The sequence below is a fragment of the Bos mutus genome, chromosome 29 (genome assembly GCF_027580195.1).
Source record: "Bos mutus isolate GX-2022 chromosome 29, NWIPB_WYAK_1.1, whole genome shotgun sequence".
NCBI lineage: Eukaryota > Metazoa > Chordata > Mammalia > Artiodactyla > Bovidae > Bos > Bos mutus.
Window position 1 is genome coordinate 19845096 of NC_091645.1, and position 22424 is coordinate 19867519.

At 37.3% G+C, this 22424-nt stretch overlaps 1 protein-coding gene across 2 annotated transcripts in view; it reads right to left on the reverse strand.

Annotated features, from left to right (window-relative positions):
* LUZP2 (leucine zipper protein 2) overlaps positions 1-9772 on the reverse strand; it is a 525872-nt gene extending 516100 nt beyond the window's left edge. The window contains exon 1 of one of the 2 annotated variants that reach the window (XM_070364996.1): positions 9297-9772. Coding sequence is in view for 1 of the 2 variants with exons in the window: in XM_070364995.1 (XP_070221096.1) it covers positions 9297-9358 (62 nt within the window). In the remaining variant the exon portion in view is untranslated. The remainder of the gene's footprint in view (positions 1-9296) is intronic. The other variant, XM_070364995.1, reaches the window with a different exon arrangement.
* Positions 9773-22424: the final 12652 nt, after the last annotated feature.

Genomic DNA, 22424 nt, shown 5'->3' on the forward strand with positions numbered 1-22424 from the left:
TTTAGAAGGCGCAGGCCATTGCATGCTTTTTGTTCCATGTTCTCCTAAGGAGCATTTTCACTGAGTTCAATTTTCTCCAGACCCTACCCCTAGACGAATCATATCAGGAATAAACTATGAGTTTATTATTTTGGCTGTGTCAGTCAAGAACTTTGAAATTCACTTAGGGGAATGATTTACTTTGATTTTTAATAAAATATTAAATTTTGACTTCTTGAGGTATCTAATATAAAAATCAACACACTACACTAAATTTTAATTTCTACACATAGTAATAGCTAACATGCTTTAGGATTTCTTGAAGGACCAAAAATATAACGATGTGTATGCACTGAAATAGAACTTAAATATCCTTTCTTCAATCCTAATGGCATTAAATGTTGGGCATTATTATTTCCCATTTTATAGATGAGAAAGTTAAGTCTCAGAATAGTTAAGAAATATATCCAAAGGAAGCAAGTTAATGATACGCATGTGTAGAATAAAATCTATTACCACTTCACCCTAAAAAATGTTACTAACTATAAATTGTTGACAGGCTATGATGAAAGTATAGAGATATATAAACCAAACAAAATGTAATGTCACCATAAATTAAAGCTAGACATGAACATATTTAGGAACTAAGATAGTTCAGTATGCTACTCATTGAACAATACCACACAGTTGCAGTATAGGTTTAATAGGAAAGGAATATGTAAGCAAATCTAGGAAATACACTTAAAGAAAAGAGTTTCAAAGAGAAGATTCCAAAGGTACAAAAAATATTCCCTTACAATAGAAGTCAAAAGCCAAGAGGAACCATTATTGGTGTGTCTCTTATAAGGTAAACTCTGTACAAATGTGAGAACTCATTTGTAATGCTGCTTCGGGTTTTGAAAATGCCCTGGGATCTTTTTAAAGCCAACTCATTCTTCAAAAAAACAGCTGAATACAGGTGAACAAATGGTGTCCAATTCATTATTGTAATTCCCTTTGAATATAGCCTGTTGTTCTGTCATGATTCTATCTGGTCAGAGAACTTAAATTACTTTATACTCTACAATAACTAGAATAGTTCTGGATATAAGGTAGGCAGCAATTATACCAATGCGGCTTACTTACAGAAGAGATGATGTGGAGAGTGGTCATATGATAGAAGAGAGAAGCAGTGCAGAAAGTTCTGGGTTCTTGTTTTGGTTTCCTCTGGTCTCAGTCATCCTGGACCTTGGTTTTCTCACTTCTAATATGACGGGCTTTTGATGAGAATACAACCTTACATTCACAGCACGCTTCCCGATAACAGACTCTTTAAAGTACACTCAAAGAGATTAAAACACTCGAAAGCAACACCAAACAAGTCAGACATAATTGCAATGCAATCACTACCTATAGTATAATGATGTCTCCTAGTGTTTATGAAAGCATTTTCAGAGCACAGCGTTTATTTGGTTGAACTTTAGCTTGTGTCTGAATAAAATGGTTTACTTTTGATATTTTGTTTTTTGTATCTTATAAACATGAAGCGACATTTCTAAATGTCCCAGTAAACACATGCCCTTTTCTGATGCAGATTTAACATGATCTATGCCTTTTCTTTACCCTTAGCAGCAAATTATACCCTGTTCTATGATCCACTCAACTGACATACACAGACACATATGCATGCACACAGAGTAATCTATGGCAGAAATATATACATTGTTTTCATTTAATGATCAGAATTCCATGGTACAACTATGAAGAGTTTGTGATAAATATATGCATGCTAGTTGAGAGCACACGATCTCTAGAGCTGTTTCCAAAGCTGGTTTAATATAAAGTCCCTTTTATGTGTTGTTTCTTAAGACATATAGTAGTTAAGCTTTTTCTATATTAACAGTTCTCAAACTGTTGTCAATAGTAGAAAAAAATATACATTTTCTTTCCATAATTTTCCTAAATGTCTATACTTTATAGAGCTTGCTGATGCATGATGAAATTGATTAACAAGTAGAAAATAAAGCTGTAGAAACCTTTATACCAATCTTGCCTATGCAGCTTGAACACATCCTTTTTTATTCATTGATGCTTATGCTCACGGTATTGACTTAAAAATGTATGCACTTAAAATGCAATTTAATTTACTTGTAGCTATATAAGTTAAATATCTAAGTATGTACTTTTGTGCTCAATTATATTCTACATGGTAAAAGTAAATGTCACAATTTTTCATGATGTTCATGAAAGTCCACAGCACTTGGCCGTCAAAACATATTTTAAAGAGCAAGGAGAGTTACCAGGTAATCCTCATTATTTCTCCTGCTTCCCCTCTTTTTTGGCAAACTTTTCTTTCTTTTGCATGATAACTGTCACTCTAGTGAATTTTGTGTCTTCCAACTGATTTGCAGCCAAGTTTTCATTTATTCTGCTTTGTCCAGATCAATCACAGAAACAAAAATTTCATGAAAATATTAACCATATAGTACTACCTGCATGGGCTAAATCTGTTAAGCACTTTTACGTTCCAGGAAATATGATAAACTTTTTTTTTAGGTGTACTCAGTCTTTACCACAGCCCCCTCTTATTTTCTACATGAGGAAACTGCAAAAAGAGGATAAGCAATTTATCTAACATCACACAACTAGCAAATGTTGAGCAATATTAAAGTCAATTCACCTCAGTTCAGTACAGTCACTCAGTCGTGTCTGACTCTTTGCGACCCCATGAACCGCAGCACACCAGGCCTCCATATACATCATCAACCCCTGGAGTTTACCCAAACTCATGTCCATTGAGTCGGCGATGCCATCCAACCATCTCTTCCTCTGCCAATCCCTTCTCCTCCTGCCTTCAATCTTTCCCATCATCAGGGTCTTTTCAAATGAGTCAGCTGGCCTGGCATCAGGCGGCCAAAGTATTGGAGTTTCAGCTTTAACATCAGTCCTTCCAATGAACACCCAGGGCTGATCTCCTTTAGGATGGACTGGTTGGTTCTCCTTGCAGTCCAAGGGACTCTCAAGAGTCTTCTCCAACACCACAGTTCAAAAGCATCAATTCTTCAGTGCTCAGCTTTCTTTGTAGTCCAACTCTCACATCCATATGTGACTACTGGAAAAACCATAGCCTTGACTAGACGGACCTTTGTTGGCAAAGTAATGTCTCTGCTTTTGAATATGCTGTCTAGGTTGGTCATAACTTTCTTTCCAAGGAGTAAGTGTTTTTTTAATTTCATGGCTGCAGTCACTATCTACAGTGATTTTAGAGCCCAGAAAAATAAAGTCAACCACTGTTTCCACTGTTTCCCCATCTATTTCCCATAAAGTGATGGGACCAGATGCCATGATCTTTGTTTTCTGAATGTTGAGCTTTAAGCCAACTTTTTCACTATCCTCTTTCACTTTCATCAAGAGGCTCTTTAGTAGTTCTTCACTTTCTGCCATAAGAGTAGTGTTATCTGAGGTGATTGATATTTCTCCCCCAATCTTGATTCCAGCTTGTGTTTCATCCAGCTCAGCATTTCTCATGATGTACTCTGCATGTACGTTAAATAAGCAAGGTGACAATATACAGCCTTGACGTACTCCTTTTCCTATTTGGAACCAGTCTGTTCCATGTCCAGTTCGAACTGTTGCTTCCTGACCTGCATACAGGTTTCTCAAAAGAAACGTCAGCTGGTCTGGTATTCCCACCTCTTTCAGAATTTTCCACAGTTTATTATGATCCAAACAGTCGAAAGACTTTGGGATAGCCAATAAAGTGGAAATAGATGTTTTTCTGGAACTCTCTTGCTTTTTTGATGATCCAGTGGATGATGGCAATTTGATCTCCTGATTCCTCTGCCTTTTCTAAAACCAGCTTGAACATCTGGAGGTTCACGGTTCACATACTGCTGAAGCCTGGCTTGGAGAATTTTGAGCATTACTTTATTAGCCTGTGAGATGAGTGCAATTGTGTGGTAGTTTGAGCATCCTTTGGCATTGCCTTTTTTTGGGATTCGAATGAAAACTGACCTTTTCCAGTCCTGTGGCCACTACTGAGTTTTCCAAATTTGCTGGCATATTGAGTGCAGCACTTTCACAGCATCATCTTTTAGGATTTGAAATAGCTCAACTGGAATTCCACACCTCTACTAGCTTTGTTCATAGTGATATTTCCTAAGGCCCACTTGACATTGCAGTCCAGGATGTCTGGCTCTAGGTGAGTGATCACACCATTGTGATTATCTTGGTCGTGAAGCTCTTTTTTGTACAGTTCTTCTGTGTATTCTTGCCACCTTTTCTTAATATCTCTGCTTCTGTTAGGTCCATACCATTTCTGTCCTTTATTGAGCCCATCTTTGCATGAAATGTTCCCTTGGTATCTCTAATTTTCTTGAAGAGATCTCTAGTCTTTCCCATTCTATTGTTTTTCTATTTCTTTGTTTTGATTGCTGAAGAAGGCTTTTTTTATCTCTCCTTGCTATTCTTTGGAACTCTGCATTCAAATGGGTATATTTTTCCTTTTCTCCTTTGTTTTTCACTTCTCTTTTTACAGCTGTTAAAGTCGATTACAAAATACTTTTTCTTTCGTTATCATCAGCAAAAGTTATTTCTAATACTGCTTAATTGGCATTATTTGTTCTTTCCTCTGTTCACACTTGAACCTTTGTTTAAAATATTGTTAATATTTATACAACTTTATTTATAAATATTTATGAACATAACTAGATTCTAGGTATATGTATTTGTAACTAATTTATTATTTAATTGCCTTGATGCCTTATGTAACAACTAACTAACTTTTGATGTGTGATAATGAAAAGATCTCTGAATGTTAATATATGAAGATAAGTTTAAATGGATTTTTTTGGGGTTTTCTAGAGAAGAAAGTTTAATATTAAACATTATCTCCTTAAGAAGGGTACTTAACTTATTTAGCACTATTTATTAAAAAAAGATTTTCTTCTAGAAGTCAGTCAAAAATAGGCACCCATTCACCCAACCACATACCAACACTCTCATAACATACATGAAAAGCATAATTTCATTACATCCATATAGCCCTGCCAATGGTTGCCATGATTTTTGCTTCCTGGTGGGTAGATCAAGTTCTCTCTTTCAATTATATAGAGTTTTGTCTGGGACAATTGTACCATCACTTCAATTTGAGAAGTCTCTTTCGCTGGTTATAAATAAAATTTAATGCACAAAGATAGTCCCCAAATAAGTCATTTAAAAAAAAAACTGCTATAGGAAACAGGCAATTAAGATGCACAAAAGGAATTTAAAAAGTCAACACATTTTTGTTAATATCCTCTTAGCCTAGAAAATACATTTCTCTAATGCAGTTACACAGAATGGAGCAATTTCTGCCAAGACATTTATGCTGGGTCATACAAAGGTGGGTAGAGTGTAAGACTTGCTGTATTCAGGGCTTGGGACAAAGAATATATATACTTCCACAGATCAATGTGGGGGAGTTATAGTAAGACTCCTACCATTATCAAATTTATTTTGTTTAAAAATAAAATATTTTGGTGCTTATTGGGTTATTACTATAACTCATCTTTCCTTTATCCTATCCATCAACTTGGTTAGATTAAGGGTGGAGCAAATAGGAGCCTGGGGCATCCTCGATATGTAGTACCATCTAATAATAGATTCCAAAATAAACACGTGGTATGACTGCTGGTCAGAGGGCCCAGGACACACCTCTAAGGTGACTCCTGTTGGGAGAACTATAACCGAGCATCTGCTTAAAGTTCTTGCTTGATGGAAAACCACCAGAAGTCAGTAAACCTTCCCTCCTCCCTGCCATGTTCTCTCCCCATTAAGTCATTTAAAGCCAAAGGTATTAAGAGCAGAATCACAGCAGAAAGGAACAAGAGGTTCAGCAGAATAAAGTATGAGCCTTCTCCAGCACTCCATGGGTCCCTTTCACCAAGAACTTCTAAAGACTTTTTTCAACCTATATTGCTTCTTTCTGAAGTGAATTGCTGGCTGCCTTCGAATAGCATTTAATGCTTCTACAGAACAAGGCTGTTGAAAAAGTATAGTCAATCTACTCCGAAGATATATTTGCTTTCTTTGATCACATTTATTTGTGCATAGGTTAAATGGCTTTATGCATTAGCTACATTATTCATAACTTTAACTCATTAAAAAAATTTATATGTACTTTATAAACAGGAGAGACAATATGCTAGAAAATTAAACAGCTCTTTTTAAATCTATGAGGTTTAGCTGTAAAACAGAGAACAGTTCTTGGCTACTGTTGAAGGTGAACATTTAGCTTTCTTTCAGGACAAACTGGGCTTCCAGGGTGGGTGCTAGTGGTAAAGAACCCACCTGCCCATGCAGGACACATAAGAGGCATGAGTTTGATCCCTGGAAGAGGCATGACAACCCACTCTAGTATTCTCGCCTGAAGAATCCCATGGACAGAGGAGCCTGGCGGGCTACACTCCATAGGGTCACAGACAGCTGGACACAACTGAAGTGACTTAGCATGTACACACACAGGACAAATTAAGTAGCTCTGACTGAGGGGCATAAATGTTCCCTATGGTGAAAACGATGAATTTTTTTGTGCTTCAGCATCTAAGTTGCCACAGAAAATACAGGCATAAGAAACAAACAAAAACAGAAAGCTATTCAAAAATTCATATTTAAAAGGCAGAACTGCTTTAGAGTTTTCATCCCTGTGGGTAGAATACTATTATACTATTATAACCATCCTTCTCTAATTGCAGCATTTGCTTTAGTGAACACATCCCTTTACCTTAAAACAGAAATGAATTTAGCCCTATTGGAAGGATAACAGCAAGAGCTATACCCAGAAAAGAGATGTTGAAACAAATACACATCAAAAGTCTCAGATCTACATTTTTAATACTTTGAAAAGAACTTAATAATAAAAGACAAGTGATAATACCCCAAAGATATAGGAAAATCTTGAAACTGCCACCCTCTGCTAATACATTCAACACGACTGAAGCAGGTGAAATGCCTTTGGCTTCACGTACAGGACCACTGACAAGAAATGAAGTTAGCCAGAAGTCTTTGGCTAGAAAACCCACTCTCACAGGTGGCCATAGCTTAACTACAACAGTTTTTTTCTCAGCAGGACAATAAGCTCATCTCGACTAATGCAATTATTCTTGCAAACCTGTTCAGCTCAGGTTCTAACCCACACATTAACTGAATGCCTACAAGAACTCTTAATTATTACAAAGAGAATAGGCTTCTGCTAGAGTCCACTGAAATCATAAGCTCTTCTTGGCAAAATGACATATTGATAGTTCCAAATTCATTGTCAAGTTCTCTGATTTTCACAAAGTAATCTGGGTATCCCGTAAGATTAATTGTTACAGACTAATCACAATAATAAGACATACCGCCCATTAGGAAAAGTTTTACTCTTTTAGGCCCAGTGTGTTTTTTTTGTTGAGTGGGCAAGAGGGAAAATTTAAAGAAGACTGGTCAGTTTTCACATACCATAAACACTGCAGATATTTCCTATCTAAAGCAAGCTAGGAAAAAAAAAAAATAAAGTAAGCTAGGGACAGCTCATTCAGTTTTTGCTGTAAAATGTGCACTGACTATTTAAAAAATTTTTCTTTATAATAATTAAGTTTTATAAGCCGATGGCTCTTTGTTTTTGCATTATGTAACTAACATTAAAACTTTGGAAGCTAGAGACTATAGAGTTTTCTGAGTCACTTAACTTATAGTGTCCTTAAAAAGCAAATGTACTTTTGGAACACTAAGGATTCACTGTACTTAAAAATCATTGTGGGCAGAATTTCCATTGTTTAAATATTTATAATTTTCTGAATATATTGACAAGCACCTACTCAAGTGCCCCAAACTTGGAGAATTTGCTTTCTCTAGAAGAATCCACAAGTAATTACTAAACCATAACACAAGAGTTCAAAGTGGCAGGACACTTTAAAAAATAACTGTTATGCATGATTTGCACTGAATTGTTTAGACCTAGACACAAACATTAAAATGGGCTCTGTAACTGGAACAAGTTATTATAGTATCGGAAGGCAGTGATTTTAAAACCATCTGCATTTTGTGAATTCCAGTAATGAGCAACCCTAAAAGAAAATAAAGCATCCGATTTATATTGCATTTTAGCCTAGGAAAGTTACCTGGGTTTTGTTTGCAAGCAAAGACTAAGTTTTTCAACTCTTGGGGCTACATCAAACAGTCCTCACACTCAGAAGAAAGTTGGGGTACAAGAGCCTGATAGAGGGTGTGTCCACTAGAAGTGGAATCAAGAATTTCACTGCCCTGATTTTTCACAGATAATGACTTTCCTTTATACTTCTCAATTTCAGAATTAGATATAATCCTATTTCCTCTCTTTATTATCCACCAGACACATAACCAGATAATGTTTCCATTCACATAGATTTGAAAAGATTCTCATCCTGTGTGGGTCATTTTATTTTATAGTGGCCAAGGCAGAGAGACTGCTGCCAATATGATGTTCAGGCCATGCAGAATAAAGGCTCAGTCCTGGGCAATGAAACAGTCCACCTTTGTTTTGCCCTTGTGGAAGAAGAATGCAAACCTATCACCAACTTTGGGACTTGATCAACAGTGGGGAGTCACAAAACTCTTTTCAATCACTGCATTTTAAACCTTCACTAAAAATAGCTCCTCTGTGCTTGGACTTAATGTCCCATCTATGGCCAGTAATGGAATACACTACTTAATTGTTTCTGACTAGGGTCCTTGCATCAGCACTCTGAGAGTGTCTTCTAACTTTTAATCGCCTGTGTGCTCTTTAATTAGACCTGCTCACAGGACAGCCAAGAGCAGTCAGCCCACTCGAGATGTTAAAACAGGCTATTTCACAAGTCCAGGAACTTTTGTACATGGCTAACCATTTCCTAAGATTTGTCATTTTTTTCCTGTGCCTTAAAATCAGACATACTGAGGGGTGGAGGTCATCTCTGTGGCTATTGAGACAGCTCCAACGTACAGAGACACTGCTTGGTGACAACCCTCTCCTTGTCTATCGAATTCCCTTCTTTATGTGGTCTCCTATCCGCGTGTTATCTGTCGGCTATCACTAGGGCTGGAGGGAAACGCGTCTTTGAAAGGAATACTCGGTCTCCTCACTGGGAGGAATACGAGAATTTCTTTAAGGACTCGGATAACTAGAAAAGGGTTCCACTTCCCCAGAAGAATTTCAGAGTCGGAATTATAGAGACCTCCCACCAAGCCCTCCGCCCAACTTAGGCGGGAGATGCAAACGGCCGAGGTGTCTGTCCTTGGCCCTCACCGGTGACCTGCCGGCAGCGCCCCTCGCCTCGGGTCACTCACGCTCCCGGACTCACCTGGTGCCGAGGACCAGCGCCGGCAGGAGAGGCAGCAAGTAGTGCGCTGGGCTGAATTTCATGCTTGTCACCTGCCGGGGTCCTCCTTTCCTCGCTGCCTCCGCTCCCCCGCTTCCTCCTCCAGGTCCCGTCGCTCCTCCTCGGTGCCCGGCTCTGTCCCCGGCTCTGAGCCCTCTCCAGCAGCGGACGGAAGTAAACCGACAAACGGACGGCCGCCTCGCGAAGGCAGGCGCTGAGAGCGGGGAGTATCTTCGGGAGTGATGTCACCAGCGAGGCGAGCCCTGCCCCGGATTGTTCGGCGCCGCCGCTCCCGAGCCCGGAGGGCGCGCTGTCACCCGCGCCGCAGGCGGCGCGCGGGGCGGGAGGGGTGCCCGGCGATGGCCCCGCGCGCTCGGGCAACGGGCTGCGCTCACTCGGCTGCACGTCCCGGGCCCCGGGAGCTGGTCTTTTATTCCCGCTTGCCCAGAGGATGGGGAGGTGCGGGGCAGGGGCCAGGGGAGAAACCTAGTCTGCCAGTAACTGAACCTGCATCCGCGGCAGGAGGTGAGCCAGAATGCACTGGGGAAGATTCTCAGAGGCTCAGAGTCACAGGCAAGTCCCCCCACCTGGTTAAAGCGTGTTTGGAAAAACGGTGCTCCGGAGGGAGAGAGTGTTTAAAACGTTAACTCGAATTACAAACGCGTAATGACTCGTCGGATGCGAATGGAAGGACAGGAGGAGTGAAGAGCGTCCAGAAATGCACCCTGAGCCCCTATCGCTATTGCGAGCTTCTTAGTCCGCAAAACGTGGACTGGGAAGAGGTTTCCGGACACTTAAGATGTCTGTGGCTTCTGTGTTTTGAAGATTTCTGATTTTCCTATAATTTCAGTTAATCTATTTGTACCACCAGCTGGCAGTGGGGTTGCAGCTCGTGGTGCCCCAGTTGCACACACCTAAAGGGTGGCTTGTCTTCAGGTGAGGAACTATAACTAAAGAAGTCATCAAAATATTAACGGTAATTAACTCGGAGTGGTAGTACTGGAAGGCAGAAGGTTTTATCTGTCTTCCCCACCGCCCCCCCCGCATATTTTCCAAATTTTCTATAATGAACACCTGATATTTACTAAGCTTTATTTTGAAAAATTAATAAGGGAAATGAAATAACAGAACTCTAATACAAAATAACATTTTGCAAGTAACCTAGAAAATAGAGCCAACTTTATCTAAGAGATGTTCAGTTCTAGGATATTTGTAACATGGTGTGTGTGTGTGTGCTTATGTGTACTCCAGCAGAGAATATGTATGCCTGCTAAGTCTCTTCAAGTCCTGTCCAACTCTTTGGGACCCTATGGACTGTAGCCCGCCAGGCTCCTCTGTCCAGATATTCTCCAGTCCAGAACACTGGAGTGGGTTTCCATGCCCTCTTCCAGGGGATCTTCCCAACCCGGGATCAAACCCACATCTCTTACATCTTCTGCATTGGCATGGCAGGCGGGTTCTTTACCACTGCTGCTGCTGCTAAGTCGCTTCAGTTGTGTCCGACTCTGTGCAACCCCATAGACGGCAGCCCATCAGGCTCCCCCTCCCTGGGATTCTCCAGGCAAGAACACTGGAGTGGGTTGCCATTTCCTTCTCCAATGCATCCAAGTGAAAAGTGAAAAGGAACTCGCTCAGTCGTGTCTGACTCTTTGCGACCCCATGGACTGCAGCCTACCGGCTCCTCCGTCTGTGGGATTTTCCAGGCAAGAGTACTGGAGTGGGGTGCCATCGCCTTCTCCGTTACCACTAGCTATATATATATATATACACATACATACATACATACATATATATATATATTTATATACATATACACATATACATATATACACATATACATATATATATATATATATATTCCAGCAGGATATCCTTGTTAAATAAATGTTTAAAAAGAACTACTGCATATATTATTTCATTTGATTGCTACAAGAGCCAATCTAGAGAAATACAAATAATTCCTATTATAGAGCTGAGGAAATATCTCATTAAGATCAGAATTTTAAAAACTGTGTTCTTCTAAATCTTAAGCAAATTCTACTGTTGCCTGGACTATCATACCTAGCATAACAAATTCAGTGATTAACACAAAGTTGATGTTCAGTAACTGCTGACATGCACCAAAGACCCTAGAGGGCAAAGGTCAGATGTTCTCCAGGAATTCCCATACAGATGGTTCAGCCTATATTCCATTTTTTTTCAGGGACTAGCCATTTACGATAAAATTCATATGAAGCATCCCCTTTAGTCTATTTTTTGAAGATACTATTTGTAGGAAAAATGCATTTGTTATAAAGCTTTATTTTAAAGAGGATACAAATTTAAAGAATTAACTTTCCAATTTACTGAACTATTTTTGTTTTTGTTTCTAATGGGTTTGAAGTTAAAACAGTCATATAGAACAGATATTGCTTTAAAACCCCAGGCCAATAAAACAGATGAATAATAACTTTTGCAAACTGGATACCACCCTCTTGGGCCATAGTAAGATCTACAACAGATATAACTAGGCATATACAAATCAACTCGCTTGTGAATTGCATGTCATTTACAAAGAAAGATTGCATTACACTTTCCTAAAACAGAATTCTGACTCCAAAGGAAAATAAGCATTTCAGTTTACTCCTGCCAGAATTATCTAACAATAGATTTGCTACTCAGTTTGGAAAGTGATCATTTGAGTTGTATACTCAATAAAGACATATGACTGCTTATTATATAGGTGTACTGGGGAATAATACCTATATTTGTACAGCATATTTTTGTTTACCTATCAAGTTTGAAATTACTATATATTAATTATTGGAATCAAGTGTAGTAGTCATTTCTATTCTCTTTTGCAGTTGAGGTAACTGAGTGGTTAATTTGCTCACGGCTCAGACGGTAAAGCATCTGACTACAATGCCTACCATGCCTACCATGTGGGAGACCCAAGTTCAATCCCTGGGTCGGGAAGATCTCCTGGAGAAGGATATCACAACCCACTCCAGTATTCTTGCCTGGAAAATCCCATGGATGGTGGAACCTGGTAGGCTACAGTCCATGGGGTCGCAGAGTCGGACATGACTGAGCGACTTCACTTTACTCAGTAAAATACAGTGGAGATGGCATTCAAATTCAGTCTGCATCACCTTAAAACATTTGTTTTCTTGAGAAAAAGGTTTCCTTTTTTCAATACACTTACATAAGATTTCCCCACCTTAATTTATATTACTAAATTAAATCACTAAATGTTCAACATAAAAAAGCAATCAGACTATTGTAGACTGTCAACCAAGAAAAGAAAGTACCAGAATGAACTTTGTTTAGACAATGTCTCATAGTTAGGGTGTGCCACTGTTTTGAAAATCAATAACATGCCTCAAGGTTTGTTGACCTTTATGCATTTTCTGTAAGCATAAAAAAGACATCCAACTTATAAGGGCATAGAAGCATCAGTCAAGCACATCTTGGACAGTGAACATAAGTGAGATTGCGGAAATTCCTGCAGACTTAGAGGACTGAAATGTTATATTCTAAATTCCAGGATAGGCCTGCCTCCTAGCAGAAGACATTTATTCTTAGGGAATTCCAAGACCATAAGTCTCCATCACCCATGACATTCTGTCCAGACTGTCATAGGAAACTCAAATCCAGAATTGATTTTATGGCTTCAGAGAGTTGCTATACGAATGTTAAAAATGTAGTAGTGCAGATAGGAAATTGATTTAGCTGAAACCACTTGCCCCTATGTTCAGTCCCAATTAACTGTGAACTCAACAATTTGTAGTAACTATTCCAAGTCTGGATAAAAGACATGAAGAAAGCCCATGTGTTTACACTGAAAGGCTGGTATCTGGGAAATGCTGGAATTGGGAGACACAAAGGCTATTTTTCTAAACAGTTTTATTGTGAATTAATTCTGGCACCCAAAACACTATTTTAAAGTTTATAGGAACTTTCACAATGGTCTGGTGGCTAAGACTCCACACTCCCAAGGCTGGGGGCCCTGGGTTTGATCCCTGGTCAGCAAGCTAGATACCACATGCCACAGCTAAGAGTCTGCATGCTGCAACAAAGATCAAAGATCCTGCATGCTGAATCTAAGACTCAGTGCAGCCAAATAAATAAAAATGAAGCATATAAATCAGAGTTTTAAATATAATGGCAAGTTTATGAAAGCACTGCTATTATCTATTTCCAGAACGTTTCACCACTCCCAAAATAAACCCTGTACCTCCAGCAGTCACTCCACCCCTCCCTCCTCTCTTTTTCTCCCATCCTTGGCAACCTCTAATTACCATCACTGTGTGTGTGTGTGTGTGTGTGTGTGTGTGTGTGTGTGTGTGTGTGTGTGTGTGTTAGTCGCTTGGTCATGTTCAGCTCTTTGTCCATGGAATTCTTCAAGCAAGAATACCATCATTATGGATGTGCCTAATTCTTGACATTTCATATAAACTGAATCATACTGTATGTGGTCTTATGTAACTGATTTCCTTAATATCACTTCAAGGTTTACCTGTGCTGTAGCTTGTATCAGTACTTCATTATATTTTACTGCTGAGTAATGCTCCACTTTACAGATACACCACTGTGTATTTATCCATTCATCAACTGATGCGCATTAACGTTGATTTCATGTTTTGCTTATATGCTATCACCATCATATAAAGGGTCCACAGTGAACATCTGTGTTCCATTCCCTTGGGTATACACCTAGAAGAGGAGTTCCTGGGTCATATAATAATACTATGTTCAATTTTTTAAGAAATTGCCAAACTGCTTTCCAAAATAGCTGTATCATTGTACAGTCCCACCAGTAATACAGGAAGATGTCAATCCTTGCCAGCACTTGGTATTTTTAATTAATTTATTTTTAATATTATTACAGCCATTCTTACGGGTATAAAGTGGTATTTCCTTGTGGTTTTGATTTGTGTTTACCCGACTGTTAATCATACAGAGCATCTCTTCATTGGCTTATTGGTTACTCATATGCAATTTTTGGAGATATGTTTATTTAAATTCTTTGCCAATTTTGATTTATTTCTGAATTATAAGACTTCTTTATACATTCTAGATAACAATTTCTTTACTATATGTATGATTTGAAAATGTTTCCTCCCGATCCATGGGTTATCTTTCTATTTTATTTATGGTTATCATTTTCAGCAAAAAAGCTTTCAATTCTCATGAAGTCCAATCAGTGTTATTTTTTTCTTCTGTTATTTGTGCTCTTGGTATCTAAGAAGGTTTTACTTCACTCAAGATCATAAAGATTTATGTCTGTATTTTCTTCAAAGAGTTTTATTGTTCTAGCTTTGATGCATTTGGAGCCAGTTTTTATATACAATAAGATATAGGGATCCAACTTATTCTTTGCATATGGATATCTAGCTGTCTTAGCGTCATTCATTATAAAGGTTATTATTTCCTCCCATTTAATTATGCTGCTGTTTTTTCCTCTCTCAGAGTAATGTTTTCATCATTTCTGCATTTTCTTTTCTACTTTTAGATTCTAAACTCCAACACCCCCTAGAGTTTCATCCTTATTCCTTCTCTTTTAAAATTCAACATTTTTCTTTCCATAATGAACTTACTCTTTTTTCTTTGTTTGTTTGTTTTTGTTTTACTATCGCCAATATAGTTAATCTCTAAGTTAGATTTCTTCACTGAGCTCTACATAGATTTCCCTTGGGTACCTCAAAGTCAAACTCAATTGCAATGAACTTCTGTTCTTCTTCTCTCTGTCTGATCATCTTTCAGTTTATTCTTTCATATATCCATAAATTCAGTCACCCAAATCACTTATTCCACATTTGGTCAATCAACAAATCCTATAAATTTTACTTCCTAAGTATTCCTTTACAACAATCACCAAACTGCATGTTAAACCTGTTACTCTCTGTGCTGTGTATTCAGTCATATTCAACTTTTTGCGACCCCACGGACTGCAGCCCACCAGACTCCTCTATCCACAGAATTTTTCAGGCAAGAATATTGGAGTGGGTTGCCATTTCCTCCTCCTCCAGGGGATCTTCCTGACCCAGTGGGAACCTCCTCTGTCTCTTGTGTTTCCTGCACTGTGAGACAGATTCTTTACACTGTGCCGCCTGGGAAGTTGTTACTAGGGCTTTATTTAGGGTTCATCATCTTTTGATTCTGAAGTATGTTCTTTACTCACAGGTGTATTTCCCTCATATGCATTTCCCCAGTATAATATATCAAAGCTGTAAATATTTTTTATTGCCTTAAAGATCCTAGGGGTTTACTCTTAATAATATTTTCAATATATGTCTTCTCTGTGCTTTCTTTAACTTCCATGTTTTATTACTAACAGAACAACAGGAGTTTTCTTTGATTTAACTTAACAATTTTTCACATTATTCCTTCTTCCAGAAATGTTCTCTCACTCACCTTACCTCTACAGTCAGCCCTCCATATCTATGAGTTCTAAATCTGCAGATTCAACCAAATGTGGATGGGAAATATTTGAAAAAGAAATTTTCAAAAGCAAAACTTGAATTTACTGTGCATTGGCAACTGTTTACATAGCATTTATATTATATTTACAACTATTTAGATGCCATTTACCTTGTATTGCTTCCCTGGTGGCTGAGAGGTTAAAGTGTCTGACTGCAATGCAGGAGACCTGGGTTCAATCCCTGGGTTGGGAAGATCCCCTGGAGAAGGAAATGGCAACCCACTCCGGTATTCTTGCCTGGAGAATCCCATGGATGGAGGAGCCTAGTGGGCTACAGTCCACGGGGTTGCAAAGAGTTGGACACGGCTGAGCAATTCCACTTTCACTTTACCTTGTATTAGGTATTATAACTAACCTAGAGATGATTTAAAGTATGCTGGGGGATGTGCATAGGTTATATGCAAATACTATGCCATTAATTATATGGGATTTGAGCATGCCAAGATTTCGGTATCTATGGGTATCCTGGAACCAATACTTCCCCATAGTTACTGAGGGGTGACTACAACTTCTTTGTATTATTTGAGAATCACCAAGGCTACTACCTATTTTTGGTATGTTGTCCTTAATCCATCTGTCACCACAAACTTGATAAGGCCTTCCTTTTTACTGTGTTATGGTGTTTGACAGATTGCCATGATATTGTACTTACAATGTTACTTAGTAATTACATATTTCTGTTCCTCACTACACTATAAGTCTAATAAAAATAAGAAAGAGGCACTCTCACTTTTCTCAGTGCTAAAAAAGATGAAGATATTGTAAAAATTGTATTTTCATTTACTAAGTCAATCACTAATTTTATCTGTCACCCTAGCAACTTAAAGACCTAAAAATTTTAACTGCTATCAGCCCAGCAATTAAAACTCCTAAAAAAAAAAGTCTTATTGGCTCATTGGAAATATGCTTACAATTTTCATACTTACTGTTTTATTGTTGCTAATGAAAACTATCCAAAGGAAATTTACTAAGGCTGATTATCCTTTTTTTTTTTTCCCAAAGAGAGAAGTAGAAGGTTAATACAACTGTCTTTATTTTATACAAAAATAAAACAATAACAATAAACATAAGACAGAAAAAAAAGATCAAATTTTATACTCTAGAAGAACTAGAGTTCTGAGCCAGTCATGCATACTGAATGCCTTTGATCCACTGAATTCACCACTTTCTTGTTATTTCTGCTGATTCTCAACAATGGTAAGTCTGTGCAAGAGCCCTGGAGTAGGACTTTCCCAGGAAAGAAAAGACTCAGGGATCTTATCTACCTTATACTTGTTGCCCTGAAAACAACCCTGTCTCCTCTTCTTTAATATCACCATGCACGTGAGTTACTCTGGGACTATGTTTATTGTTAAGTACCTCTTTCTTGAAGAAATAGATAAATACAACAATAAAATGGTTGCTCTGCTTTCTTTTATCCAAATGAAGGAAATAAATTATAATTCTGCATTTGTCAGTTATAATGGGAATTCACCAGAGTACTGAGCCCTCAATGAATCTTTTCATAAACTCTTTTGTAATGAGAACAGCAATGCTTTAATGTATAAACTTTACATTGTTTTTAAAAACAGTATTTTCATATTTTGCACTATACAAATGCATATTTTGCATTTTACAAATAACTTTCCCCTGCTGAACAGATCCATTTACTGTCAGTTAAATCAATGATAACTTTCAAAAATCAATGGCATATCTTATTTCCTTTTGCTACCCACATTTGGCTATCTCACTAAATTTCTTAACAGATAAATTTAAGACCCAATTTAGTCTTTCTTCTATGACAATCTTTCATTATAGAACCACTATTAAACCAAGATTTCTAAGACATAATTTTTCCATGCTCACTCTATGTAATATTGGACATATGGTTTTCAAAGCATCCTCTCATCCAACATTATATTTAACTCAAAATATAATTAATGAGAATTATGCTTCCAGGCATGAAGGGATAATTGGTATAAGACTTGTCCTCCTACTACAAACAAATATAATATTTGAAAAAAAATGAAATGACTATTTCAAGCACCAAGAAATAGGAAAAGCAAGATCATAGAAAGTAAGTCCATGCTCACACCAGATTTCTCAAGAGGAACATTTTAACTACTACAGCAAGGAGGGTGGGGAACAAGAGAAACAATAGTCTTACTGAGACGAGGAGGCAGAGTTTTGATCTGCTAAAGTACTTAGGCTTTATGGGAAATAGTATCAGAGAAGCAGCAGCTTTGCTAAAGTCTCTAGAATACTAGATGGGGATTTACTATAGATTCTTGGCCAAGGACTGGGCTTTATAAATGCAGACCAGACTCTGAAAGATCAAGTTCTGCTATCTTGCATTTGCAGTGTGTATGGAATACAGACACCCAAGTCCCTAACTATTGTGAGATACTGGAATTCTCATCCAGTCAGACTGGCAAGCCCTAACAGCACTTTACAAACACACCAAACATTCAGTTGAAATTCCAGAATTTTGGAGTAAGAGTCATCAGATTAGATCAGTCGCTCAGTCGTATCTGACTCTTTGCCACCCCATGAATCGCAGCACGCCAGGCCTCCCTGTCCATCACCAACTCCCGGAGTTCACTCAGACTCACGTCCATCGAGTCAGTGATGCCATCCAGCCATCTCATCCTCTGTCGTCCCCTTCTCCTTTTGCCCCCAATCCCTCCCAGCATCAGAGTCTTTTCCAATGAGTCAACTCTTCGCACGAGGTGGCCAAAGTACTGTAGTTTCAGCTTTATCATCATTCCTTCCAAAGAAATTCCAGGGCTGATCTCCTTCAGAATGGACTGGTTGGATCTCCTTGCAGTCCAAGGGACTCTCAACAGTCTTCTCCAACACCACAGTTCAAAAGCATCAATTCTTCCGCGCTCAGCGTTCTTCACAGTCCAACTCTCACATCCGTACATGACCACAGGAAAAACCATAGCCTTGACTAGACGAACCTTTGTTGGCAAAGTAATGTCTCTGCTTTTGAATATGCTATCTAGGTTGGTCATAACTTTCCTTCCAAGGAGTAAGCGTCTTTTAATTTCATGGCTGCAGTCACCATCTGTAGTGATTTTGGAGCTCAGAAAAATAAAGTCTGACACTGTTTCCACTGTTTCCCCATCTATTTCCCATGAAGTGATGAGACTGGATGCCATGATCTTTGTTTTCTGAATGTTGAGCTTTAAGCCAACTTTTTCACTCTCCATTTTCACTTTCATCAAGAGGCTTTTTAGTTCCTCTTCACTTTCTGCCATAAGGGTGGTGTCATACCTTGGTATAAAAGATGTATCTGAGAACTAATGACAAAACTGATAACGTTTAATCATAAAAATCTGACAGTACTGTATCTTTACACCAGTAACTTAACTGTTTAGAGAGGAAAATTCAACACCCGTTAACATCCATTAAAGGAAGATGACACGATCTGGAATGTCTACTGTGTGTTCAGTACAATGCCAAGCATTCAACTGAATTACTGGATACATCAAGAAACATGTACAAGCACTCACATTCAAAAATAACAGTAACTAGGGGAAACAAAACCCCAAAACAACACAGATTTTGAAATTAATAGACAAGGATGAGAGAGAAATTTGGAGTATAAAAAAGAAACAAATTAAAATCCTAGAATTAAAAATATATGATATAAAAATACAAGCTTTTTAAAAAGTGTTTAATACTGAAAAATAAATATTAGTAAAATTGAAGACACATAAATAGAATTAATCCTAACTGAAGGAAAAAGAGAATTGAAGAAATGTCTGAAAAAATATTTAGTGAATTGTGACATCATATCAGGTTGTCTAATAAACATATATTTGGAGTTTCAGAGAGCTAAAAGATTAGGGCACATGGATTATATTTTTTAAATTACCGAAATGCTAAATGTGTTTTAAAAAACATACCTTTACATTTTCAAGAAGTTCTGCCAAACTTTTGCAGGATAAATCCAAAGAGAATGACACTTAGATATGTCATACTCAATTGCTGAAATGAAAAGAAAAAGAGAAAATCTTAAACAGGAGCATCATATTCAAAGTAATCTCAATATTCATGACATATTCTCAATAGAAACAATAGGGTGGAGAAGACATCTATAAAAATGTTGTAAAAATTCTGTCAACCTAGAATTTCATATTCAGCAAAAATAGCCTTAAAAATTGAGGGGAAAAAAAAGACATCTTCAACTGAATAAACCTTGAAGAATTCTTAAAAGAAAATCTGCTCTATCACACATAATAAAACACTCTGGTAAGTTTGAAGAAAAATAATATGAAAATGCAAATTAATAAGAAAGAATGAGGAGGTCAGTTACTAGCACATATTTAGGTGAATACTAAAGGCTACAGTTTCTCTTATTTTTTAAGGAAAAAATAAAAACCAGTAACATTATATTCTGTGGCTTGAATATGTAAAATTAACATATGGCAACAATGAGACAAAGGGCAGAGATGGTAGAATAATTATACTAACGGAATGATCTTTGTGCTGTTATAGGAAGTTGTGAAACATTGATTTTAAGTAGAATATAACAAATATGAATGCATAATGTTTACTAAAGTAACCAGAAAACAAAGTGCAAATACATGCATTAAGTATTCCAAAGTACAGAAACAGAACAATGATATAAAAGAAAGATTAAGTCAAAAGGAGGCAAGCATGAAAGAACAGAGGAACAATAATTTAGATGTGAGAAACGGAAAGCAAATAGTAAAACAGTAGACATCAACTATATTAACAATTAAAATTAAATGAAAAGAGCATCAGTTAAAAATAAGAAAGTATCAGATCAGATAAATATCCAACTAAAGGTTGCCCACAATTTTTTAAAATATAAAGACTAAAGAAAGAAAGAAAGAAAAATAATTGCATAAGTAAGCTTGAGTGATTGAAATCATAATAGATATGTTTCATGACAATAGACTATTACTAGAGATAAAGAGGTACAATTCATACTGATAAAAAGTTGAAACATTGGAAAAATGTTATAATTTTAATTGTGTATATACTTACAAACAAAAATTTTAAATAAAAGAAGAAAAGAGAAGGGACCCAATGGAGAAAAAAATAACTAAAGATACAGATAGATATTTCAAGAAACTATTCCAATAATCTATAAACAAATACACAAAACATCAGTTAGAATATACAATATTTGCTGAATATAATCAACTGCTGCTGCTGCTGCTGCTAAGTCACTTCAGTCGTGTCTGACTCTGTGCGACAAGAGGCTCTTTAGTTCTTCACTTTCTGCCATAAGGGTGGTGTCATTTGCATTCCCAGAAATCTTGATTCCAGCTTGTGCTTCTTCCAGCCCAGCATTTCCTATGATGTTCTCTGCATATAAGTTAAATAAGCAGGGTGACAATACACAGCCTTGAGGTACTCCTTTCCCAATTAGGAACCAGTCTGTTGTTCCATGTCCAGTTCCAACTGTTGCTTCTTGACCTGCATATAGATTTCTCAGGAGGCAGGTCAGGTGGTCTGGTATTCCCATCTCTTGAAGAATTTTCCACAGTTTGTTGTGATCCACACAGTCAAAGAAAGTGCAAAAAGGCAAAACGTCATCTGCGGAGGCCTTACAAATAGCTGAGAAAAGAAAAGATGCTACAAGCAAAGGAGAAAAGGAAAGATATACCCATTTGAATGCAGAGCTCAAAAAAATAGCAACAAGAGATAAGAAAGCCTTCCTCAGCGATCAATGCAAAGAAATAGAGGGAAAATAAGAGAATGGGAAAGACTAGAGATCTCTTCAAGAAAATTAGAGTTACCAAGGGAACATTTCATGCCATGATGGGCACAATAAAGGACAGAAATGGTTTGGACCTAACAGAAGTAGAAGATATTAAGAAGAGGTGGGAAGAATACACGGAACTATATAAAAAATCACAGTTATAACCAAAGAAACCACATATTAAAAAGTTCATAATAATTTATTTCATATTAAGTTCAACAATAGGGACAAACAATCTATGGTGATAAAAATCAGGACAACTGTTACCAATGAAGGATGTAAAGATGTTGGTTACAACGGTGTTCAATATTCCAAAGCTCATCAAACTTTTAACATTTAACACATTTATCAGGTTTCTGTGGCATAATCATAAAATTTTACACTTAAGACCTGTGTATTTCACTTTAAATAAAATTTACTTATAAAATAGGTTTAATTTTGATAGTCATTTTTATATGTAATAAAACACTCACAAAGACATCATCCACTCAACCACCGATTAATCCATCCACACATCTATCCATACATTCAACAATATTTATTAATAGTATTCTAGTCAATTTTGCTAGTCAATTATTGATTATCTGAATATTTCAGAGGAACTTCAATGAATGTAAATATGAAATTACTAAGCGATTGTATACATTTTTTGAAAGAGAAAGCAAAATTTCCTTTTGAATGGTTCTAATCAAGCTTTTGAAATCATAGCTTAGAGAAGGTTCTGTGATTCTTTCCTTCTCTTTAAGAACATAATTCGTTCTATCCCACATAGTGCTGGTAAACATCTGGAGCCAATGAAATGTTAGAAAGTAATGGTAAGTCATTTCTGTTTTTCCTGTATCTCAGTTAACTCTTGAGATGATGCACTCTGGCTAAAAACTCAAATGCAAACTAATGAAAAACCATGAGCAGAATTTAGCAGAAC